The 25,942-nt window shown below is 51.3% G+C and overlaps 1 protein-coding gene across 2 annotated transcripts in view; it reads right to left on the bottom strand.

Moving 5' to 3' along the window:
• Positions 1-654: 654 nt before the first annotated feature.
• LOC148454288 (talin-1) overlaps positions 655-25,942 on the bottom strand; it is a 185,895-nt gene continuing 160,607 nt past the window's right edge. For both annotated transcript variants that reach the window (XM_088461090.1, XM_088461091.1), the window contains 4 exons: positions 24,887-24,949; positions 24,623-24,805; positions 24,413-24,538; positions 655-1,488 (listed from right to left, as the gene is read on the bottom strand). In XM_088461090.1, coding sequence (XP_088317216.1) covers positions 1,357-1,488; positions 24,413-24,538; positions 24,623-24,805; positions 24,887-24,949 — 504 coding nt within the window. In that variant the 3' untranslated portion in view covers positions 655-1,356. The remainder of the gene's footprint in view (positions 1,489-24,412; positions 24,539-24,622; positions 24,806-24,886; positions 24,950-25,942) is intronic.

Here is a 25,942-nt window from a genome sequence, read left to right as displayed (position 1 = left end):
CTCTTCATATTGGACTGATCATTTATATGGTTATCTATTATTTTTCAGTAGAGTGTACCAATTTGGGTTTTTTATATAAAAGGTCTGTTTCATTTAAACTATAAGCGCCCTTTTTTCTCCTTTGTCTTTTTGTGTCTATCTACTATATCTTTCTAACAGCGATATAGGAGTAAGGTGCAGCTATTTAAATTTATTCGTCAGTTTGCTTCATTTTTTCTAAATTAGCGCAAAGGGGATATATTTGTTTGTCATATATATATATATAATGTATATGGCGTACACGTGCACGGGGGGCAATAGAGCTGTAAAATTTGTGGCATACTGTAGCTTAGACGGACACAGGCGCTAAATGATTTACGCTGCCAACAGCATACGCCCTATAGGCAATAATTGCTATCACATAATCAGCGCTGGACTGACCTCTGACACGTGATCCGCACTTCATTAATAACAGAATTAAAGGGAGGAGGCCGAGGGTCAAAATAACCTTAAATAATAATATCCCTGGTGTCCTGTATCATAAACTGTTTTATGTTTGAACCATAGAAGACTTTGGTATATCGTTTTCTTTTTAGGGATTTGTAGGCTGAAGAGCTTACGGCTGCGTGTATGTAGTAAATGACTGATCAAAACCAGAGACGGCACAAGCAGAAAACCAGGTGAAGATATTTATTGATTATAAACGCTTTGGTGGAGCCATGGAAGTGATCGGCAGAGGCGGCACCTCTCAAGGTCCAACAGATAGCATATAAAATAACAACCAGATGCAAAATAAAAATAGATATTTTATATAGAAATGTAAGGACTTCATGGGGAATACAAAGCAGACTCGCTGGCCGGGGGTAACAGATGGACTGTGCTTGGCACATTCAGGCACTTTTCCTCATGAAGTATCAGTAATGTTATAGACAAAGTGTCTAGGACCAGGGGGGGGGTCAGACAGAGCCACTCACACTACAACAATCAGAACTCACACCACACTCACCCAGGGGAGCAAGGCACTGGAGGCGGCTTGTGAGTAATACAGCGTAGCACAAGCACGATAAGGCATCAGGAGCAGCCCCGGATACAAGCCAGCGTCAGGGCAATAAGGCACCACCTGTACAATATGAACCGTTGAACTGGGAATGAAATATGCTCTGTGGAGAGGACAAATATGTGACTAGGGGAGGAGGAGACGTGTGACCCCAACACCCAGAGCAGAGATGTTATGGGGACGGGCTTGGCAGCACCAGTCTCAGCTACTGAGGAACAGGAGCGAGAACCATTAGTGAGCGGGAGAAGGCGACGAGGCCTCAGTAGTCGGCGGTGGCATATAATAATAATAATGGCGTGGCGGCGGGTGGGTTAGTCAGCTCAGTTCTGTGAGTCCTCTCGTAGCTCCGATGGCAGAAACTTATATTGCTGCTGTCTGATCATCGCCAACTTCTTCCGAGCCTCCTCCAGCTCGCGCTCCTTGCGTAACATTTCTTCCTGAGCTGCGATAATCTGCAGAACAAAAGCATCATTACCTCATGGATGATTATTACTGACACACTGCAATCATTCCACAACCCGGATCACGCCACGCTCCTCGCATCACCAGTAATAATACTGCGCAGGGCGACTGGGCGTGTAAGAGGGCGCACTCAGTGAGCATGTGTGCAACAAGATAATTATACTATGCAACGGGTGGGTGAGTCAGGTAACCTCAGGGCAGTTATATATGTTATTCCTGTCGCCTATATACACTATGGGCCTGATACTGTAAGGATCGTAATTGCAAAGCTACATGCAGGCTATAGATATATGATGTATGCACGCAGGCTATAGATACAGTATGATGTATACACGCAGGCTATAGATATACAGCATGATGTATGCATGCAGGCTATAGATATACAGTATGATGTATGCATGCTATAAATATGATGTATACACGCAGGCTATAGATATACAGTATGATGTATGCATGCAGGCCATAGATATACAGTATGATGTATGTACACAGGCTATAGATATATGATGCATGCACGCAGGCTATAGATATACAGTATGATGTGTGCACGCAGGCTATAGATATACAGTATGATGTGTGCACGCAGGCTATAGATATACAGTATGATGTATGCATGCAGGCTATAGATATACAGTATGATGTATGCACGCAGGCTATAGATACATGATGTATGCACGCAGGCTATAGATATATGATGTATGCACACAGGCTATAGATATATGTATGCACGCAGGCTATAGATATATGTATGCACGCAGGCTATAGATATATGATAATACTTCATTTATTTTGAAACTTGCAACATAAAATACATAAATAGCATAAATATAAAATATATATATAATAAATAATATAATATAATATACATAATAACAACAAAAAACTTAGGTACACATAATATTACCACATATTATGCCCCCTCAAAAAAAAATATAACCAAACTTAATCATATATCATCTAACACCTACAAAGAAAAACTAAGCAAGGATTTATAACACACATCACCTGTTCTAAATCACACAACTAACTAACAAACTTAACTCTACCTGCCATCATTACCTGCCACCTCCAGGCAGATGTATGCAAAACCTTCTCATAAAAATAATAACGAAATCTACGGGCCATGTAAGAAGAAAGACTCCCAGCTAAACAAAAAGAGGCTATGCACCACCCACTCAAGGGGGCTTCAACTGACCCCACCAACGGAACCAGCTGACAGCGTCTAGCCTCCCCCTATCCAGATCCATCATCCTCTTCACCTCTTGTAGAATCGAACCCACCACCACTTCACAGAGGAGGACCTTTCTCCGCATGGAGACATGACACCGTGCACCCCATGTGTGGTACCTAACTGCTAAACTGACTAAAAAAATTGTGGTCAAATCAAATCCACCGTACCTTCTGACTACCCCATAAGCCCACTCAGGGTAACTAAGACCCGAAAGGCACGGGATTCCAATGGCCCTTGATACCTCCTCATAAACTTTTACATTAAAGGGGCACTCAAGCAGGAAGTGGGCCATTGTCTCCTCCACCCCTGAACATTCCTCCCGTGGACAACCACGTTCACTGGCACTCCTCCACTTGAGGCTCCCTCCAGCATAAAGCTTTCCATGAAAAGAGAGCCAGGCAATATCTTTAAACTTTGGCGGTATCCTCTGTGAATTTAACAGAGCTAACCCGTCCGAAGCGGCATTACCCGGGCAGTCCATCAGTGACAGCGGGACATGGAAGTGAGTCTGCAAAAACAAGAGATATGGTAAGAACTTACCTTTGTTATCTCTGTTTCTACGAAGTCCATAGGGTCCACAGGGTTGACCTTGGGGTATAGCTGGATCTGGATCCACGGGCACCACGCAGTTAAAGCTTTGCTGCTCCCAGGATGCACTTGGGTCCGTCCTCCTCTATACCCCGCCCCGGCCACAGGCACCTCAGTTGGTAAGCAGCTAAGGCCGGAGGAGGAGACTAAACAGAGAGAAGGAAGACTGGAACACACAAGAAACTATACTCACAGAAATGGGAGACGGAAAACCGGTGACCAGCCACACAGCCCATTTGAAGCCAGGTGCGTCAGGGCGGGCGCCCTGTGGACCCTATGGACTTCGTAGAAACAGAGATAACAAAGGTAAGTTCTTACCATATCTCTTGTTTTCTACTTCAGGGTCCATAGGGGGTCCACAGGGTTGACCTTGGGGATGTCCCAAAGCAGTTCAACTAAGGGCGGGGACGCTCCTGTGCTGAAAGGAGTACCCGGCGCCCAAAGGATGCATCCTGAGAGGCGAAGGTGTCAAACGCATAAAACCTCAAAAACGTCTGAATTGAAGACCAAGTAGCCGCCTTACACAGCTGAACAGCGGAGGCGCCACGTCTAGCAGCCCAAGAGGGACCCACAGAACGAGTGGAATGAGCCTTAACAGAGGCTGGCACAGGTAAACCCTCCTGCGCATAAGCCTCACAAATAACTGAACGAAGCCAACGGGCTATCGTTTGCTTGTTGGCAGGCCAACCCCTCTTGTGAAAACCAAAGAGGACAAACAAAGAATCCGACTTCCTAACCGAAGCAGTCCGGTCCACATAGATTCTAAGTGCCCGGACCACATCCAAGGAAGCCTCACCAGCCGAAAGATCAGGTGACTGAAAAGCTGGCACAACAAGTTCCTGATTAATGTGGAACTTTGAAACCACTTTGGGCAAAAACTCAGGACGCGTGCGGAGCACTGCCCTGTCCTGGTGAAAAATCAGAAAAGGAGGGCGACAGGAAAGCGCCCCCAATTCTGAAACCCTCCTGGCCGAAGCAATTGCCAGGAGAAAAATGGTCTTAAACGTCAGCCACTTGAGCTCCACCGACTCAAGCGGCTCAAAAGGAGGACCCTGCAAGACCCTCAGTACCACCGTCAAGTCCCACGGAGCCACCGGAGGCACGAAGGGAGGCTGGATCCTGAGAACACCTTGGAAAAAGGTGTAAACATCTGGCAGTGTAGCAATCCGTCGCTGAAACCACACGGACAAAGCAGACACATGAACCTTCAGAGAGGCCAGGCGTAAGCCGAGGTCCAAACCCGATTGAAGAAATTCCAAGATTCTGGAAACCCGGAACACCTGCGGATCATAGTTTCTGGATTCACACCATTGAAAATAAGTGCGCCACACCCTGTGGTAAATCCGCGCGGAGGCAGGCTTGCATGCCCTAAGCATGGTACCAATCACTGAACTGGAGAAACCCCTAGACCTCAAGACGGCTGTCTCAAGAGCCACGCCGTCAAAGACAGCCGACCCAGATCCGGGTAAAGGCAGGGCCCCTGAGACAACAGGTCCCGACGCTGAGGAAGAAGGTACGGAGCGTCGATGGAGAGACACCTCAGATCGGAGTACCAAGGACGTCTGGGCCACGCCGGAGCCACCAGCACGAGCGTGCCGCCGTCCTGCTTGAATTTCCGCAGAACCCGAGGAAGTAAGGATATCGGAGGAAACAGATACGCCAGGTGAAACGTCCATTTCACCGACAGAGCGTCTACCAGACAGGCGCCTGCGTCTCTTGTCCTTGACCCGTAAACGGGCAACTTGTGATTGTGACGGGAGGCCATCAAGTCCAGCTCCGGCAGCCCCCACCTGTCCACGAGTAGCTGAAACACCTCTGGGTGAAGCGACCATTCCCCGGGATGCACATCGTGACGGCTGAGGAAGTCCGCCTCCCAATTGAGGACTCCGGGAATGAAGACTGCCGAGATCGCTGGAACATGACACTCCGCCCAAGCAAGAATGCGAGACACCTCCGACATTGCTGCCCGACTGCGAGTTCCCCCTTGGTGGTTGATGTACGCCACCGTGGTGGCGTTGTCGGACTGCACCTGAACCGCCCTTCCGTGAAGAGCGGGGCCGGACGACTGCAGGGCCCTGTACACAGCCCGCAGTTCCAGGATGTTGATGGGGAGAAGTGCTTCTTCCGCGGACCAACGACCCTGAAGCGATAATGAGCCGGTCACTGCCCCCCAACCCCGAAGACTGGCATCCGTCGTGAGCAGGACCCAGTCCGGGATCCAAAAGGGGCGCCCCTCGACCAGATGCACCGTCTGAAGCCACCAAGCCAAAGACTGCCGAACCTCCGCGGACAACACCAGCATCTGAGAGCGGATCCGGTGAGGTAACCCGTTCCATTCCGATAGAATCAGCCCCTGCAGGGGCCGGGAATGGAACTGGGCAAATTCCACCATGTCGAATGTCGACACCATGGACCCCAGAACTCTCATAGCTGAATGGACCGACAGGCGGCAACTGCTCAGGCAACTGTGTATACGCAGCTGCAGGGAGGAGACCTTCTCTGGAGTCAGGAAAATCCGCTGCTGACGAGAATCCAGCAGGGCTCCCAAATGAACCATCCGCTGTGATGGAATCAGGGAGGACTTCTTCCAGTTTATCAACCACCCGTGTGCTTGAAGACAAGCAATGGTCAGGTGGAGATGTCGAAGAAGCACCTCCGGGGAGCTCGCCAGCAGCAGAAGATCGTCCAGGTACGGCAACAGACGTAGACCCTGACCCCGAAGGTGGGCAGCCATAACCGCCATCACCTTGGTGAACACCCTCGGAGCCGTGGAAAGGCCAAAAGGCAACGCCCGAAATTGGTAGTGATGGTTCAGGATAGCAAACCTCAGATACCGCTGATGTGCCGGTGCTATGGGTACATGGAGATATGCGTCCTGGATATCGAGGGAGACCATATAATCCCCGGGTTCCATCGCCAGAATGATGGAACGTAACGTTTCCATCCTGAACCTGGGAACTCTGAGGTATCTGTTCAGAGACTTCAAATTCAGGATAGGGCGATGAGAACCATTGGGTTTCTGTACCAGAAACAGAGTAGAATAGTACCCCGTCCCGCGCTGAGACTGCGGAACGGGAACAATGACCCCTGCTTGTAGCAAGGATTCTATAGCTACCTGAATCTGACCAGCTTTGGTCTTGTCCAGAGAAGGACTCGTACAGAAAAACTGGTGGGGCGGCCTGAACCGAAAAGACAGGGCGTACCCCTGAGAGACTACTTCTCGAACCCAGGCATCCGTGGTGGTATTGTGCCAACACTGGGCGAATTGGAGAAGTCGGCCTCCCACTCTGGGGTCCCCCAGAGAGAGGCCCGTCCCATCAGGCAGCAGGCTTATCCTCCTGCTTGGAAGAAGGGCGCCGAGCACTCCATGCCTGCTTCTTGGGCTTGGGTGCGGCCTTGGTCGCCGAATGTCTCGGGAAGGACTGGCCCTTGGCCTTACCCTGAACCCGAAAGGACCGAAAGGCAGAGCTCCTCACCTTAGCCGGCGCAGAGGCCGAAGGGAGAAAAGCCGACTTGGACTTAGCCAAAGTATCCACTATTCTGTCCAAATCCGGACCAAATAGTAAATCACCATTAAAAGGCAAGGCCTCCAGACCCTTTTTTGAATCTGCATCAGCCCTCCAGGACCTCAGCCACAGGGAGCGCCGAGCAGATACCGCTGCAGCCGACACCCTAGAAGTGAGCAGGCTGGCATCCAAAGACGCTTCCCCAATATAGGAAGCTGCATCCCGCATCTGTCCCACTAACGCTCTCTGGATATCCGGAGCCTCATCAGGAAAGGTATCCTCCAAGGCATTGGCCCATGCCTCAATGGCTTTAGCCACCCAGGAGATAGCCATGGACGGGCGAGCCACCGCCCCGGAAAGAGAATAAATGGACTTTAAACAAGTCTCCACCTTCCTGTCCGTGGGATCCTTCAAAGAGGAGATAGACGGCAATGGCAACGTCGCGCTTTTGATCAAGCGGGTAACGTGGGAATCCACCGCCGGCGGAGTTTCCCATTTCCTGCAATGAGCTTCAGGAAAAGGATAGTTCGCCGCCAACCTTTTCTGTGGATGGAACCTCTTACTAGGTAATTGCCAGGCCGCCGCCATATGATCCGATAATTGATCAGACAGGGGGAACACAGTTGAGGTCACCTTGGCCTTTTTAAAATTAGGAAACTTCGACCTAGGAGCCGGCGCATCATCCTCAACATGTAGGATAGCCCGCACCGCCCTAACTAAGGCTGGAACATTAATGGAGGACTTAGCTTCCACCTCCTGCCCCATGACATCAGAGTCAGAGTCCTCATGGATTTCTCCATCATCTGAGGACACTTCCGAGTCCGACAACTGCGCAGCTAGTGAACTCACAACCGGACGTTTAGACACCCTTGGTGGCACATCACCTTGCAACATAGACTGAAACGCCGAGGATGAAGCCGCCAGACTCTGTACGGAGCTGGATAGAACATCCACCCAAGGCGGAGGAGCCGTCGGAGCAACACTCTGCAAAGGCACTACAGACTGACACGTCCCTGGGGAAGACTGCACATACACAGGCAGTCCCGAGTAAGGACCCACAGTCTGGGCCCCGGGGGAAGACCGCAACATTTGTGGAACCCTCGGGGAATGGGGGATGGTGGGCTGCGGTAACGCCCTAGAAGGGACCGCTGATGGGACCGATAACCGGTCCGCAATAGACGCCAGCACCTGTGAAAACATCGCCCAAGGAGGGTCCTGTGATACAGGGGGGTTGGAGGGGCCCGGTACCAGCTGGCACCGCCCGCACAGACCATCCTGAGATAAGTCCTCCCCATCAACTCCAGCAGCACAGCGTCTGCAGGAAAATAACACAGGAGCCACAGAGCGCTCAGTCTCCTCATCCGACATGATACCGTAAATACACAAGAAATAGGTATCACCAGAGGAATTACGGTTTTAACACCCGCGCACTCACCAGTATGCGAAACAACAGCCCAGATATGGTACTGTGTAGCACACAACAGTATGTGACTGACCCCACAAATACGTGTTTTATATATGTGAGGGTCTCAGAAAAACGCCCTTCCCCCACACACCTGCCGAGCCGTAGGAGAAGGAAAGGGATAGTTATAAGCTGACAGTAAGGAGAATAAGTCACAGACAGGCAGCACTAGCAATAGTCACATACAATGCAGAAAAGTTATACTCACTGCACCTTCCGCTACAATCAACCGCCCAGATTCAGTGTCTGGGAGGGCTATAGCGCTGTGTACACTGTCCTTTAGCAGGGGAGAGGTACACAGGGGGACCGGTCCACTTGATACCGCCTGGGAGTCTGCGATGTGCCAGTAAAGATGGCCGCCGGAGACCTCAGAGGAGGAGTGGCCGAGAGATAAGAGCAGCTCAGCGACGCCAGACTGCTTGTTGAAAGGCGCGCTGAGCTGAGGGGAGGAGCCGCTAGACAGGGAAGGCTGCCTCCCCTGGCTAGCAATTAACCCCCGGGTTGCCGGTCCCGCTACCAGCCTGATACCCTGGTGGTCTAGCGGACACGCGGGGTATTCCTCAATTGAGGGGGAGCCCGCCGCCGCCGCTAGCGCCTCCGGTCTGTCCCCAGAGACCGGAGGCTCCTGACTGCATTGAAGTATCCGCGGGCCGCCGCACGCGGCGACCAGCGGCTTACCTGATCCCCGTCGCGTCCGGCAGCAGTCAAGGGAGTCCCCAGAGCCCGGCTAGTACAGGCTCTGGGGTCCCGCCGCGATCCCCAGAGCTGTACTGGCGTCGCGGCGCCAGCGGGGAGAAGGAGCGGCAGCGTGGACGTCCTAAAGGACAGTCTGATGCTGCCGCTCTAAAAGTGTAAAAAAAGTAGAAAAAAATAAAAAATTTCTCTTTTAAAATAAAGCTTAGGGGCTGCTCCTGCAGCCCCACTGCGACAGGGTTACCCGACTCCGGCCGGGCACCAACTAAAACTGAGGTGCCTGTGGCCGGGGCGGGGTATAGAGGAGGACGGACCCAAGTGCATCCTGGGAGCAGCAAAGCTTTAACTGCGTGGTGCCCGTGGATCCAGATCCAGCTATACCCCAAGGTCAACCCTGTGGACCCCCTATGGACCCTGAAGTAGAAATTCTGTTCCCCAACTCCCTCCTGGAAGTTTTTGACTTCACTCACTCCCACACCATATCGCTTTATCACCTTCAAGTTCTGGATGACATAGATCGGGAGGTAACCATGCCGAATCTGAAAACTTTTCACTTGGCCACCATCTATCCATAGACTGAGGAAGGGAGACACCCATGGTCTGAATCCCTCTACCCACCGAGGGGGAGTATCCAAAAACATACTCCCAACGTAAAATTTGATAAACGCTGTCACAAAAAAAAATCACAGGGTTTACCATATCTAAACCCCCGTCTTTCGTCGATTTGTAGCCAATACTTCTCTTAACTATGTTGGTCCTATTTTCTCTTAACTATGTTGGTCCTATTTTCTCTTAACTATGTTGGTCCTATTCCCCCACAACAGCAGAAAGAATAAGGAGTTCAATCTAGCCCACATAGATTGAGGCAGAAAGCACACGTAACTGACATACAAAAATATAGGGACCAGGTAAGTTTTGCACAGGTCAACCTTTTCCCTAAAAGACAACTTCCATCTTTTCCAACACTCTACCTTCTTGGTAGCATCTTCCAGCCTTTTAACCCAATTTAGAGTGGCATAATCACCATGATCAAATTTGATGCCTAGGATTTTAATCTGATCACTGACCGGGGGAAGCTGTCCAGAAGGGAAAATTCATCACCTTCCTCCCCCATCCCAAAAACTTCACACTTTTCACGATTTACTCTGGAGCACGAGGCTTCAGTATACTCACAGATAAGATGCTCCATGTCACAGGCCTCCCCCAGAGAAGACAGAACCACTGTGACATCATCTGCGTAGGCTACTACCCTCAAGGGACACACTGGACTCAGCTGCACCCCTCCTACAGTTCCACTCTATACCCTTCTGATAAAGGGATCGATCGCAAAAACAAGAGATATGGTAAGAACTTACCTTTGTTATCTCTGTTTCTACGAAGTCCATAGGGTCCACAGGGTTGACCTTGGGGTATAGGTTGGGAACCAAATCCGGGCACCACGCAGTTAAAGCTTTTAGCTCCCAGGATGCACTGGGTCCACTCTCCCTATAACCCCACCCCCAAGCCAGAGGCACCTCAGTTTGTAAGTAGCCAAAGGCCGGAGGAGGAGAGAAAAAGAGAGAGAAAACTGGAACACTCAATAACCATACTCACCGAAATGGGAGACGGAAAACCGGTGACCAGCCACACAGCCCATATGAAGCCAGGTGCGTCAGGGCGGGCGCCCTGTGGACCCTATGGACTTCGTAGAAACAGAGATAACAAAGGTAAGTTCTTACCATATCTCTTGTTTTCTACTTCAGGGTCCATAGGGGGTCCACAGGGTTGACCTTGGGGATGTCCCAAAGCAGTTCAACCAAGGGTGGGGACGCTCCTGTGCTGAGAGGAGAATCCGTCGCCAAAAAGGAAGCATCCTGAGAGGCAAAGGAAACCAATGCCTAGAACCTTAAAAAGGTGTGGACAGAAGACCACGTGGCCACCTAGTAAGGTAAAACAGCCGAGGCGCCACAGCGAGCCGCACACATGGCCCGAGAAAAAACAAGCATCAACAACAGGAAGGCCTACCCATGGGTAGGCCCCTGAGGAAGACCTACGAGGCCATCCAGCCAACATTTGGTTATAGGCCGGCCATCCTTTCCTGTGAAAACCAGAAATCTCAGACCACCAATAAGGAGTCCGATTTCCGTAAGGAACCTGAACGGATCACAAAAATCCAAAGAGGCCAGACCACAGTCAATGAGGCCACACCAGCCGAGAGGACTGGGGACAGAATGGCCGTACCATAAGTTCCAGAATAATATGGAACCTGAAAACCACTAAGAAGCAACACAGGGCGAGAGCAACTCCCACCCTGACATGATGCCCTCCAGAAGAGGGAGCCACATGAGAACGCTCCCAATTCAGACACTCTCCTGGTTGATATAAACACCCTGAGAGAAAGAGAGAGCCTAAGCAATAGACCATGTAATGGCTATCACAACCAGCGGTTCCATTGACTGTCCCCGGAGGTAACGAAGAACCACTACTTACTCCCCAGGAGTCCCTAGGGAGGACAAATGGAGGCATAATCAAGAAAACACTCCAAAGGATGAACTGGATACCAGAGTGGAGCAATTCCATATCTTAACCATACTGACAGTGTAGAGATCCGCACTGTCAGGAAGACCAGGCCAAGTGTGAAACCCAAGCCAGCCGGAAGGAATGCCAGAATATCTGGAAATCCTGGACACCGGAGGATTGTATCGACAGGTACAATACCATAAGATTTATGGCTGCCACAGTTTGTGGTAGGTCCCAGCAAAAGCTGATCCATGTGCTCTAATCATTCCAACGATGACAAAGCCAGGGAAGCCGTAAGACCACTGTAAGGACACAGTCAAAGACAAACGACCCAGGTCCAAGGCAAAACCAAAGACCCTGAGACAACAGGTCCGGGCAGTGAAGCATCAGGGATGGAGTATCGATGTAGAGACTCCGAAGATCCAAGTACCCCTGACATCTGGGGCAATCAGGAGCCACCAGCAGGAAAGCATCTCCGTCTCGATTGAAAACACTTCCAAAGACCTTGAGGAAGAAGGGAGACCGGAGAACACAGGTACACAAAGTGGAAGGACCACTTCACCGACAAAGAGTCGCTGAAGGTTGCTTCAGAATCCCCAAAGCTGAACTGTAACACCATAGTGTGATAAAGTCAGAAGGCCATGAGGGTCACCTCAGGGGGGCCCCCCCTGCTCACCAGGAGATGAAACCTCTCTTGGGGAAGAGACTAGTCCCCGGGATGCACGTCGTGACGGCTGAGGACTCCCGCTTCCCAATGGAGAGCTCCTGAAATGAACGCTGCCGAGATGGTCGGGAGGAGACCCTCGGACTATGTCCGAATATGTGACATACCTGTCATTGCCACCCAACGAACAGTGTTGCTAAAAAGGAAGCCACTGTCCTGACCCTGTCGGACTGAACCTTTTCAGGTTCACCGGGAAACAAGAGTTATGCCAGAGTAAGTTAATTGACAGGGTGGAATCGACAGACGTCCAACTGCACTGAAAAGGATTCGGTCCAGACACTGTCCCTAGCAAAGAAAACCCTGGACGAGATGGCCATAGCCACCCGGACAGGGACCGACTTGCCTCCGGAGAGAGCATCATCGTTTGAACAGTTATCCGACAGAAAAAACTCATTCCATCTGGAGATGAGCCAATTATGGAAAGGCCTGGAATGGAACTGAGCCCATTCCACCATGCATCCCAGAGTGTAAAGACATCTGTCGACTGCGCAGACAACCATGTACTCCTAATGGAAGAGAGGAGATTCCGTCTTACGCCAGAAGAATTCTCAGATTCTGAGAATCCAGCAGGGATCCTAGATGAAGAATACCCAGAGAGGGATGCAGGGAGGACTTTTTCCCCGTTGATTAAACGTCTGCACCCTGAAGAAGCCACAGTCATCCTGACCTGGCCGTAAAGTACCCCGGTGATCCCGCTAAGAGCAGGAGGCCGTCCAGGTACAGGAGCATTGGGATATACTGAACAGAAGAACTGTCAGAAAATCCAAAACGCTGGTAAACCCCTGTGGGGCTGAGGACAGTCCCAACAGGCAGAGCCCGAAAAATTGTAAGTGTTGCTGTGATACAGCAAACCTCAGCCCATGCTGAGGAAAGGTCTCTGTAAGTACCCGTAGGCACGCGTCCTGTATATCCAGTGATACCATAAAGTCCCCAGGTTCCAAACATCGTATGATGGAGCATAGGGATTTCCTCCTGAGCCCAGGTAGCTTTAGGAACTGGTTCAGGGAATTGAGACAGAGAATAGGCCAAAGAGGACCATTCAGCCACCGCACCAGAAAGAAAGCAGAACAACCAGTCCCTCACTGAGATAGTGGGGATGGCCTAATTAGCTCCGCTTACCGCAACAACCGCATAGCTTTCTGGATCTGTAAGGCCCTTGTAAAGAGGGCGTACCCTCCTACCCACGTAGCCGCGGCAACTTGACACTAATACCGGGCGAACTGAGAAAATCGGTATCTCCCAGTTGTAGGCCTGTCCCGTCAGGCTGAAGAGATATCCGTAGGTTCAGAAGCAGGATCGGCTGGCAGTCCAGGCCTGCTCGGTACTGGATATGTCGGCCCTTGTAGATGCCGACAGTCTACGAAGAAACAGACCTTTAGGCTGACCCAGAGGACAAAAAAGACTTAACAGACTTAGTCTGAGGCCTTGTAGTGGGCATAGCTGAAAGCGGTAAACTTGTCGTTAGTAATACTGCCAATGTTACTACAATCTTGTCAAGGTCAGGACCAAACAATATCAACCCTAAAGATGGTATCTGCACCTCTGCATTCCCAGAGCGCAGCCATAGGGTATTACGGAGGATACAGTCGCAGCCGGAACTCTGAAAGTTAGGAGACTGGTATCCAATATAGGCATTTCCACCTATGACAACAGCATATATTACGTGAGCGACCAAATACATTTGAACCCCCGACGTGTTGGAGGGGAAAAAACGTTACAAATGCATCAACCCAATATGCAATAGTATTAACCAACCATGCTATAGCCATGGTAGGATGGGTAACAACTCCTGAAAGCAAGTATACTGATTTCAGGCAGAGTTACCACCTACGGATCCGAAGAATCCGACCACGCAGGAATGGGAGGCGTAGTAACGTCTGTAATCAGACGAGTAACACGCCCATCCCCCCCAGGAGGGGCTCGTGATGACCCTCAGGGAATTTGGGACAGGAGGCCAAACACTGTTGTAACACCTCCTATCTGGCAACAGCCAGAGTCCCGCTATGCGATCCACCCGCTAGTCAGCAACAGGGAACCCGAAGGCACGCAATACTGAGGGTGTATGATACAGGTGCAGGTCAACATTCACTCTAACCAGAATGGACCTGCTACCAGCCCTAAAGCAGGGATAATAATACCTGAAATAGGCTTCCCCCCGTGTAAGAGGGAAAGAGCCCCGAACAGTACCCAGTTCACGGCAGAGCCAACTGGGAAGTAACCACAGGGCGTCAACCACGCCGATTAGCGTTTCGTAGAAAACGACATCCACCCAGGGTGGCTGTTGTGGTAATCCCTGCAAGGGGAATGACAGACTATTGTGGCACCAGGGGGAATTCATATACTGCGAAAAACCCCTGCAGGGAGCGGTAGTCTGTGTCACAGGGGAAGAGTGCAAGAAGCTGCGAGATACCCTGAGATGAAAAGGGCAGTATGGTGAAGTAACCCCAAGTGAGGTACAACAATGGGGCCCGCCCGGCGATCCGCAATTGAGAGGATCCCGAGAAAACAAACCGCCCAAGGGGGTCGTGAAAGAGGCCAGCACCAGATGACGCCACATACAGAACCCTTTATGAGTCAAATCCTCCGCACTAACACCTGCAGCACATGACTTGCAGGATAGTAAAAATGGGTGCAGTATAACGCTCTATCTCCTGGTCAGACATATCTGACCAATCTTGGCGGAAATATTAAGCAGCACTATACTGGTCCTGACTGATGCCAAAAATTAGCTGCAGGGACCCATTTTCAGCGTATGCAACACACAGTTCCATCTAAAATATGGCAACGTGCAGCACGCAACAGTATGTGACAAACCACACAAATATTAACAAGTATATAAATGTGAGGTCTCAGAACCACCCTAAGTACAGCTGTATTAGGGCAGATAAAGAAAAGGGATAGATATACACTGACAGGTGAGAGAATAAAGTACAGTCAGCACTAGCATAAGTCACATACAATGCAGATATATACATATATACATAAACATGTCATATAATATACTGCACTATTACACTGCATTCAACTGCCCAGATTCAGTGTCTGGGAAGGCTACAGTGCTGTGTACACTGACCTGATGGTGAGGTACGCAGGGGGACTGGACTCACTGCCATCTCCAGAGATTTCTGCTGCACCACAGAGATAAAATGGCCGCTGGAGACCTCAGAAGAAGCGTGGCCCGCGGAGGAAGCAGCTCAGCGACGCCAGACTATGGATACTGAAAGGCGCGCTGAGCTGAGGGGAGGAGCCGCTGTAACAGGGAAGGCTGCCTCCCCTGGCCGGCTATTAACCCCCGGGACGCCGGCTCCCTGCACCGATCGTTAAGTCCCAGGTGGTCTAGTGGACACACGGGGTATGGGGGGCCCGCCGCCACTGCCGGCGCCTCCGGTCTGTCCCCTGAGACCGGAGGCACAGGACTGCATTTGAATGCGCGGATCACCGCAAGCGGTGATCCGCGACCTTACCTGCTCCCCGTGGATCCGGCAGCAGTCCTGGGCGCCCACAGAGTCCGGCTAGTACAGACTCTGGGGTCCCGCTGAGATCCCCAGATCTGTACTGGCGTCTCAGCGCCAGCGGGGTGACGGAGCGGCAGCTTAGACGTCCTATGGACAGTCCGACGCTGCCGCTCTGAAGAGTCCAAAGTCCATGGAAAAAACTTTGTCCCTAAAAAAAAATAAAATAAGCTTAGGGGCTGCTAATCAGCTCCCCCTGCGCTAACGGTGACCCGACTCCGGCCGGGCACCAACTTAAACTGAGGTGCCTCTGGCTTGGGGGTGGGGTTATAGGGAGAGTGGACCCAGTGCATCCTGGGAGCTAAAAGCTTTAACTGCGTGTTGCCCGGATTTGGTTCCCAACCTATACCCCAAGGACAACCCTGTGGACCCCCTATGGACCCTGAAGTAGAAAACATACAAAAGGAGGCCCAGGGGACAACCCTGACGAACCCCAGAGCATACCTCAAAAGACAGGACCCACCCAACTGTTCACAAGTGGGAAGCTTTTAGCCAGTCGATATAGAGTCTTCAACAAATTGACCACCCGCCCTGGAAGACCATATCATTCCAGTACAGCCCAAAGGTACTTGTGGTTTACCCAGTCAAAAGCCTTAGACTGATCCAATGCCAGTAAGTACTTTCCCCACTTCTCAGCCCTGCACCGCTCAATGGCCTCCCGGACACCAAGGACAGCACTAAATGTGCTTCGACCCTTCACAGTACAGTGCCGAGAAGATGAAAGCAGAAGCACAGAAAATTCTGAGAGCCGATTGAAAAGCATTTTTGCCAAAATCTTTCTGTCTGTATTAAGAAGAGCTATGGGGCGCCAATTCTCAATACGAGACGGGTCTTTTCCTTTGGATAATAAAATAAGTGCAGACAACCTCATGTAAGGAGGGAGAATTCCCTCAACCAGGCTCTCATTCAATACTTCCACAAGGCGAGGAATTAGGAGGTCTGAAAAGGTCTTATAAAACTCAGATGTTAAACCATCTGGTCCTGGTGATATTTTGGAGTTCAACCCCACTATCGCTTTCCAAACTTCCTCTGCAGTTATATCACAAGCCAAAGAGTCAAGAGAAGTACCCTGAGAATCCAGACCAGGAGTCCCCCTCAGAAATAACTCCATTCTCTCTCTAGTAAGTGGCTGCTCAGACAACAGATCAGAATAGTAGGACACAACTACGCCTAGAATGCCTTCTTTATCCTTACGAAGAGCACCCTGTTTGTCAACCAGTCCTCTGACATGTTTGGCATCAACTAACGTCTTACAGCTCTGGTAAGGATCTGGCGAGTGGTACGAACCATAATCCCTTTCCAAAACCAAAGACACCAATCGGTTATATTGAAATTCTCATCTGAGCTTTCACTCGGGGGATTTCCCCACAATCTCCCTCCTCAGAGATCAAGAAATCGAATTTCCTTCTCAGTCTATGGTAGACATTTTGCTTTAATAAGTTTCTCTTGGCTACAAGACCACAGAAAAACTTTTTTATTACCTCCCACCACTCCAACCAGCCTCCAGAAGTGTCTCCTGAGATTGAAAGAAGACCTTGAAAGACTGCCTAACTCTCTCTTCCTCCAGAATCTCTGAGTTCAAACGCCAAAGGCCCCGCCCTTTCTGAGGGGTTTCTGAGGTATTCAAAGTTACTGAGAGAAAAACGTGATCAGAGAACTCCAGCAACCTTACCCCTAGGGATGAAGTTTTAGAAGTCTCTTTAACAAAAAACCTATCTATCCTAGACCTATGGCTACCACTAAAGAAAGTGAAACCTGTGAGGTCTGGGGAATGAGGAATATGTACATCCACCAGACCCGCCTGTCTAACCATACTGACTAAAAAATTGGAATCATAGCCCAGAGGTCTCCTTGAGCCCCCTCTGTCTTTTGGCCTAATTATGGTATTAAAATCACCACCAAAGATAACCTGCTGGGCCGTAAAAAGATAAGGTTTTATCGCCATGAAGAGACATTTCCTCTCCCATTGTGACTGAGGACCATAAATATTGATTAACCTAAGGTCCTGTCCTTTCATGTTAACATCCAAAATCATACATCTGCCTGTCTATAATGTTGCGTATAGTTACCATGCCAGTAAAAAAGTACTGCTACCCCACCGTACGGCTCGGCCGCAAGAGACCAGTAAGAAGGACCCCTCCTCCACTCACGCTTCACTTTGTGAAGGAGATCCAATTTACTAATCCTAGTCTCCTGCATAAACAAAAAATCAACCTCAACAGTGTTGAAAAAAATCAAAGGCCATCATACGAGCACGTTCGGAAACTACGGAAGCCACATTAATCGTGGTGCATCGTATAGGTTGAGGATCCATATTTATAGATTATAAAAGAAACACAACCTTGCTTACTTTTACTTCTCCACGTGAAACCTCTAACCATGAAAAACACAACCAAGAAAACTTAACCCTGCATACCAGCCCCCACTGGGCAAGCAACTTCCACACCCGAAGTCAGGGGCACCTCCTGCGTACCCCCTCCTCCATCCCCTGCAGACAATGTCTCCCCACCATCAGAAGGTTCTAAAATTGGGGGATTTGACTCAAGATTTTTACCTACAACCACACCATCCGCCACCTGACTACAGTCCACAACTGATCCCAAAGATGAATCAATCACCTGCTCCATCTCTAATCCCTGAATCTCCTCTATTACATCCACCACCTCCTCCACCACCCTATCAATATTTGAAACATCTTCCATTAACTCTTTTCCAACCGGGTCCCGTGTCAAACCATCCTGATCCTCTTCTGGAGATACCTCCTGTTCTGACCCTTTTCTCTTTTTCCCCTTTCCTTTATCACCACTCTTTGCTTCACCTTGCTTTGCCATCCTCCTTGCTTTCCTTCTACTAACTCCTGATACCAAGAACAACTCACCTCCCTCCCTCACTATCTCACCTTCCTCGTCAGACGTAAAAACATCACATTTATTTGACAATATTAAAGTCTTATTCACCCCGTTCCTTTTCTTCTTCCTCCCACCTTTAACTTTTTGATAAGTTTCTTCCTCCACCTCTTCCCTTCTCACATCCTCCCTTCTCACCACCTCCACTCTGTTGCTCTGCTCTTCTCTTACCACTTCTACCACCGCACTCATTTCACTTTCTGTATCTTTCCTTCCTCCACTGTCTTGACGAGGTTGCCTGGATTCCGTATTGTGGCATGCTTTCGGGCACCTACTATAGGGGTGCCCTTCTTCCCCACATAGGTTATATTTAACCACATGACATTCTTTCGTGACTTGCCCAATTTTCCCACACAGTGGACACTTAACAACCGTACAGTCACCACTCAAATGCCTAAAGTCTCCACATTTAAAGCATGTCCTCGGCTGCCCAGGGTAAAAGCACTGAACCCTATCTCGCCCTATGTAGGCAGCCGAGGGAACATGCACAAAACCGGCATCTGAGTGGCGCAACTTGATCAGCACCTCCCAAGCCCCCCCCCCCCCCATACCCCCATTGTATGACCGGCCTTCACCATATGCGACTGCACATAACAAAACCTGGGCAGCAACAAACTTGTATCATCAGGTGGTAATGACTTGTTCCTGACCAATACAGTAGCCTTTACTCTATCTTGTTTTGTTACTAAATTTGCAACAAATTTGTTATATGGCTCTGAATTGTTATACGCCTGCCATTTCACCCAGAAGGCCTGTAATCCAAAATATGTCAGGAAACTCAGATCGTACTCTACAGACCTTGCTGGGTGAATACAAGCGTACTTGCAGAAAGACCAAACTTGAATATCATTTTCAAAAAAGTTTAATTATTTGGTGCTTCTCCCTCCCCCACCCACTTAAATTGCACCAAATTCCTCCTTTTTCCCACACCACCAGCATTCCCAACAAATACATTACTAGCCGGAGTTACTCTTGCCCCCTGTTTAGAGACCATGCTCACATATGAAGCCACCTTTGGCACAGATTTGTCCATGTTGTCCCCATTTCTCCCAGCTCTGTCACGTCTGACAATTGCTTCAGCTGCTGTTTTCGCCCGTATAGGGACCGCCATTTTGTCACCATACACAGTCTCTATGATTAGTCTCTCTTCGGATGACAGTGCTCATATTCAATATTGGCATACCCTATGCCGTACGCTCCGAACCACCTATACCAACTTCACCCTGCACTTCACAGGACCGAACCCCTGGATTTATCTCGGGTGCAACGGGCCTAACCCGGGGCCCACCTCCATGCTTACCTCAGCTAGTGTTGCCGCCAACACAATTTCTGCATCAGTGACCTCATTCTGCGTCCTAGGAACAGCCCCCGCTGCTCCCCCCATCAGGTCACAAGCCTCTACTACGGGTGGCCCTGACTCACATGAGACAACCAGTACAGTAGGTGCAGCACCAACACCCACTGCGTTCCCGGTACCTCGTGAACCGTCACTTACCCGCAGTTCAGCCTCGCCATGGAGAACCGCATCTCCCGCCCTCGTATCCATCCGCATCACCGAAACCTGGGACTCCATCCTCCTTTCACCAAGCACCCCCGACTCAGGCTTCAATGCACCAGCTTTCTTTTCCATACTTGGCTCAGCCTCACACACTTACTGTCCAGCAGAACCATTTATATCCGCCAGTGTCTGTGGTTCTGAGATCCCAGCCGACTCTGCATCTTTTCTTTTTCCTTTTAATTATGGACAGATTTTTTTTTACTTTGTCCGATGCTGTAGTTAATGTTAGAAATTCATCTTCCACCGCAGGACGCTCCCATTTGAAACCAGTGTTCTTTTTGCGCATTTTGCAATGGGGTCTTGAGTTCAGCCTCCTGGCTCCTCTTACAGCTCCTCCATGCTGCACTGGGCATAGGCGTCCTCCTCACTCTCTGGGCCGGACTCAGCAGAACCTAGCATGCCGTCACTTCTATCTAGTGACAGTGCTCCCCCTGCCTCACTGCCAGCGGGGTCTAACACACTGCCCTGAGTTACTTCACTCAGGGATTCCCCCACCGGCAGTTTAGAGGGAGCCACTAGGCTGGAGGCCCCCTGGTCATGTGACACTGACTCCGTGTCTACCAGGACCCTCATTACAGGAGCCTCCAAGTGCCCAGCCGACTCCACTGACCTCTCAGCACCCACCAGTACCTTCACTGCCTGGAGCGGGGCTGACAAGACAGAGGCCGCAGTGACAGGCGCAGCCTGTATAGCGCCCACCGGGACACACTTCACAGCCGGGAGCAGGGACACTTCACTCACCGGGTCACTCACCGCCCGGATACACGCTGCCGGGACGCCCGCCGACAGGACACACACTGCCGGGGACACCTCCTGTGAGTCCTTCAGGACCGCAGCTTCTTCCTGCATCAGACTTCCATCGGGGGTCTCCAGGTAAGATAAGCCCGCCGACTCCTCCATAGCCAGCGCTGACTGCACAACGGGACCCTCCGCCAGCGGCTGTGATCCCACTTTAGCCGCAATCAATCCACCAGCATTCACCATGTCACCGGGCGGTCCTGATGCCACAGGAGGCCGGGTTTTAGCTTTTTTAGGCATTGGCACTTCCCTTTGTGCCACGTCAATAATCCAGCAAAAACACTGGAATATCGCTGGGGGTTCATCTCTCTAAACAGCAGAGATAAAATGTATAGGCCGCACCTGGGTCACAGTCACACTTTCCTAAACACTTCCCCCAGGCAGAGGCAGCATGCCTGGGGAAGCCTGCAGAGGAACCTCCCTCTCACACAGGCACGGAAGTAGAGCAGGAGCAACAGCACACACACCCTCTCCTGATGTATGCACGCAGGCTATAGATATATGCACGCAGGCTACAGATATATGATGTATGCACGCAGGCTATAGATATATGATGTTTACGCACGCAGGCTATAGATATATGATGTTTACACACGCAGGCTATAGATATATGATGTATACACACAGGCTATAGATATATGATGTATACACGCAGGCTATAAATATATGATGTATACACGCAGGCTATAGATATATGATGTTTACACACGCAGGCTATAGATATATGATGTTTACACACGCAGGCTATAGATAGATGATGTATGCACTCAGGCAGCTTTGCAATTGCGATCCTTGCAAATATGGTAATGCAGGATGAGGTATCACGCCTCTGTGCATTATTTATCCAAGCTGCGTTGTTCAACGCAGCATCGGTTAATCTACGTACCATCGGCCGGCTGCAGTTTAGAGGAAGAGGCCAGGAAATCTAAGTCACCTGATGGAGATCCTGGCCTCTAACCTCCCCCGCAATGGCGGCGACACGCCTCTGTTTCGGGAAACAAAGGGCAGCCCTTCCCCGCCCCCAAACGGCAGCAGACTAATCACTGACAGTCTGCTGCCAGTTTGCGTGCGGACTCGCAAACCCGTTTTGCACATGTGCAGACTGGATCTGGCCACTGCGCAGATTCCCAAACATCGGGAATCTGTTCAGCAAATAGTCTGCACTGCTGAATTAGGCCCTATGTACGTAAAGATCGTGTTCATAGTAAGGATGACAATATCCACTCAACCCCCAGCCCCGAATTCCTCCCGACATAGATACAACAAGGTGCTGGGAACGGCGCAGAGAGACTCTGCTACATGGTGAGATGATGGCGTCTGGCAGCTGCTGCAAATCTCTGGCTCTCCCACATCCTATAGGTGCCCTATCGTGCCGACACCTGGTGACTGGCGACCACTGGGGTATACTGACCTCATTGTCATGTACATGGTACCAGCGTGAGATGACGTGTGCTGTACTGTACAGAGGGAGAGTCACTACGGCAATCTCTGACCCCGCCATCTGTCTGTGCAGCACGGAGGGAGAGTCACTACGGCAATCTCTGACCCCGCCATCTGTATTGTGCAGCACGGAGGGAGAGTCACTACGGCAATCTCTGACCCCGCCGTCTGTATGTGCAGCACGGAGGGAGAGTCACTACGGCAATCTCTGACCCCACCGTCTGTATGTGCAGCACGGAGGGAGAGTCACTACGGCAATCTCTGACCCCGCCATCTGTATGTGCAGCACGGAGGGAGAGTCACTACGGCAATCTCTGACCCCGCCATCTGTATGTGCAGCACGGAGGGAGAGTCACTACGGCAATCTCTGACCCCGCCATCTGTATGTGCAGCACGGAGGGAGAGTCACTACGGCAATCTCTGACCCCGCCGTCTGTATGTGCAGCACGGAGGGAGAGTCACTACGGCAATCTCTGACCCCACCGTCTGTATGTGCAGCACGGAGGGAGAGTCACTACGGCAATCTCTGACCCCGCCGTCTGTATGCGCAGCACGGAGGGAGAGTCACTACGGCAATCTCTGACCCCACCATCTGTATGCGCAGCACGGAGGGAGAGTCACTACGGCAATCTCTGACCCCACCATCTGTATGTGCAGCACGGAGGGAGAGTCACTACGGCAATCTCTGACCCCACCATCTGTATGCGCAGCACAGAGGGAGAGTCACTACGGCAATCTCTGACCCCACCATCTGTATGCGCAGCACGGAGGGAGAGTCACTACGGCAATCTCTGACCCCACCATCTGTATGCGCAGCACGGAGGGAGAGTCACTACGGCAATCTCTGACCCCACCATCTGTATGCGCAGCACGGAGGGAGAGTCACTACGGCAATCTCTGACCCCACCATCTGTATGCGCAGCACGGAGGGAGAGTCACTACGGCAATCTCTGACCCCACCATCTGTATGCGCAGCACAGAGGGAGAGTCACTACGGCAATCTCTGACCCCACCATCTGTATGCGCAGCACGGAGGGAGAGTCACTACGGCAATCTCTGACCCCACCATCTGTATGCGCAGCACGGAGGGAGAGTCACTACGGCAATCTCTGACCCCACCGTCTGTATGCGCAGCACGGAGGGAGAGTCACTACGGCAATCTCTGACCCCGCCATCTGTCTGTGCAGCACGGAGGGAGAGTCACTACGGCAATCTCTGACCCCGCCATCTGTCTGTGCAGCACGGAGGGAGAGTCACTACGGCAATCTCTGACCCCGCCATCTGTATGTGCAGCACGGAGGGAGAGTCACTACGGCAATCTCTGACCCCACCATCTGTATGTGCAGCACGGAGGGAGAGTCACTACGGCAATCTCTAACCCCACCATCTGTATGTGCAGCACGGAGGGAGAGTCACTACGGCAATCTCTGACCCCACCATCTGTATGTGCAGCACGGAGGGAGAGTCACTACGGCAATCTCTGACCCCGCCATCTGTATGTGCAGCACGGAGGGAGAGTCACTACGGCAATCTCTGACCCCACCGTCTGTATGTGCAGCACGGAGGGAGAGTCACTACGGCAATCTCTGACCCCACCATCTGTATGTGCAGCACGGAGGGAGAGTCTGAGTTACTGTCACCTCTCATTGAGTTTTTGCCCACAGAGCTGGCGCTCACAGGGTGTTGTGTGTTTTGTGCACCATCCTGTGTGTGAAAATCCCAGTTCAGCAGATTCTGAGATTCTTTCACCCTAAATTTTACACCAACAATTATGTCACAATCACTTACAGTAGATCACGTGATTCATATTCTGCCACATTCTGGTGTTTGGTCTGAACAAAAACTGACCCTCTAGACCATGCCTGCATGCTGTTATACAATGAGTTGCTGCCACATGATTGGCTGATTGCTAGCAGGTACCAAATAACGAGGCCACTAATCCCTTCCCGGGTACATGTAGCAGGAGCCCCTGATGTGGAGCAGCACAGACGTCTCACCTGTGCGATGCCGCCCACCATCTTCTCCTTCACCACCACAGTCTCGTCATGTTCTTGGAACGCAGCGGCTTTCTGTGCAGCCTTCACCAGGTTGTCGGACGCTCTCTTCACAGCGTTCCCGGCCACCTGTAAATATGCAAAGTGTCCTGTAAGTTCTGCACATGGTCTGACTGTACGACGCGGCCACGACGCTGTCCTGCCACCACTGACCTGTAGTCGCTTCATGGCTTCAGAGTCGTGGTCAGCTTTCACCTTGCAGGCTACAAGCAGCTGAGCAGTAGAGGCAGCCACCTGCTTTGCCGATGAAATCAGCTTCTCCTCGCTGGCGTGACCCTGGACTGCAGAATTTGCGGCTTCACACAAATTGCTGGTTGCGGCAGCGACCATACGGGCCTGTGGACAGACAAGAGTAGTTTATGTTCTATATGTACCACCTCTCTGCCCCTATAGACTGAGCAATTCTCATATACTCACAGCTGATATTAGCCCCTGAGACCACTGGCCATCATCCACAGCGTTGGCTGGAATTGCTCCCACCTGCAGAAAGGAGAGACAGGGTGTGAGGGTGAGGAGAGACACGGGGCGTATGGCTGTGATGAGGGGGCACAGAGGAGAGACAGGGTGTGAGGGTAAGGAGAGACACGGGGCGTATGGCTGTGATGAGAGGGCACAGAGGAGAGACAGGGTGTGAGGGTGAGGAGAGACACGGGGCATATGACTGTGATGAGGGGGCACAGAGGAGAGACAGGGTGTGAGGGTGAGGAGAGACACAGGGCACATGGCTGTGATGAGGGGCACAGAGGAGAGACAGGGTGTGAGGGTGAGGAGAGACACGGGGCACATGGTTGTGATGAGGGGGCACAGAGGAGAGACAGGATTTGAGGGGAGACAAGGGGCACATGGCTGTGATAAGGGGGCAGAGAGACAGGGTGTGAGGGTGAGTAGAGACACAGGGCACATGGCTGTGATGAGGGGGAATAGAGGAGAGACAAGGTGTGTGGGTGAGGAGAGACACGGGGCACATGACTGTGATGAGGGGGCACAGAGGAGAGACAGGGTGTGAGGGTGAGGAGAGACACGGGGCACATGGCTCTGATGAGGGAGCACAGAGGACAGAGGGTGAGGAGAGACATGGGGCACATGGCTGTGATGAGGGGGCACAGAGGAGAGACAGGAGGTGAGGGTGAGGAGAGACACGGCTGTAATGAGGGGGCACAGAGGAGAGACGGTGTGAGGGTGAGGAGAGACATGGGGCACATGGCTGTGATGGGGGGGCACAGAGGAGAGACGGTGTGAGGGTAAGGAGAGACACGGGGGCACATGGCTGTGATGAGGGGGCACAGAGGAGAGACAGGGTGTGAGAGTGAGGAGAGACACGGGGCACATGGCTGTGATGAGGGGGCACAGAGGAGAGACGGTGTGAGGGTGAGGAGAGACATGGGGCACATGGCTGTGATGGGGGGGCACAGAGGAGAGACGGTGTGAGGGTAAGGAGAGACACGGGGCACATGGCTGTGATGAGGGGGCACA

Source organism: Taudactylus pleione, unplaced genomic scaffold (assembly GCF_031769625.1).
Source record: "Taudactylus pleione unplaced genomic scaffold, aTauple2 ptg001015l, whole genome shotgun sequence".
Taxonomy (NCBI): domain Eukaryota; kingdom Metazoa; phylum Chordata; class Amphibia; order Anura; family Myobatrachidae; genus Taudactylus; species Taudactylus pleione.
Note: the sequence above shows the minus strand (reverse complement) of the source record. Positions and strands in the feature narration are given on the sequence as shown.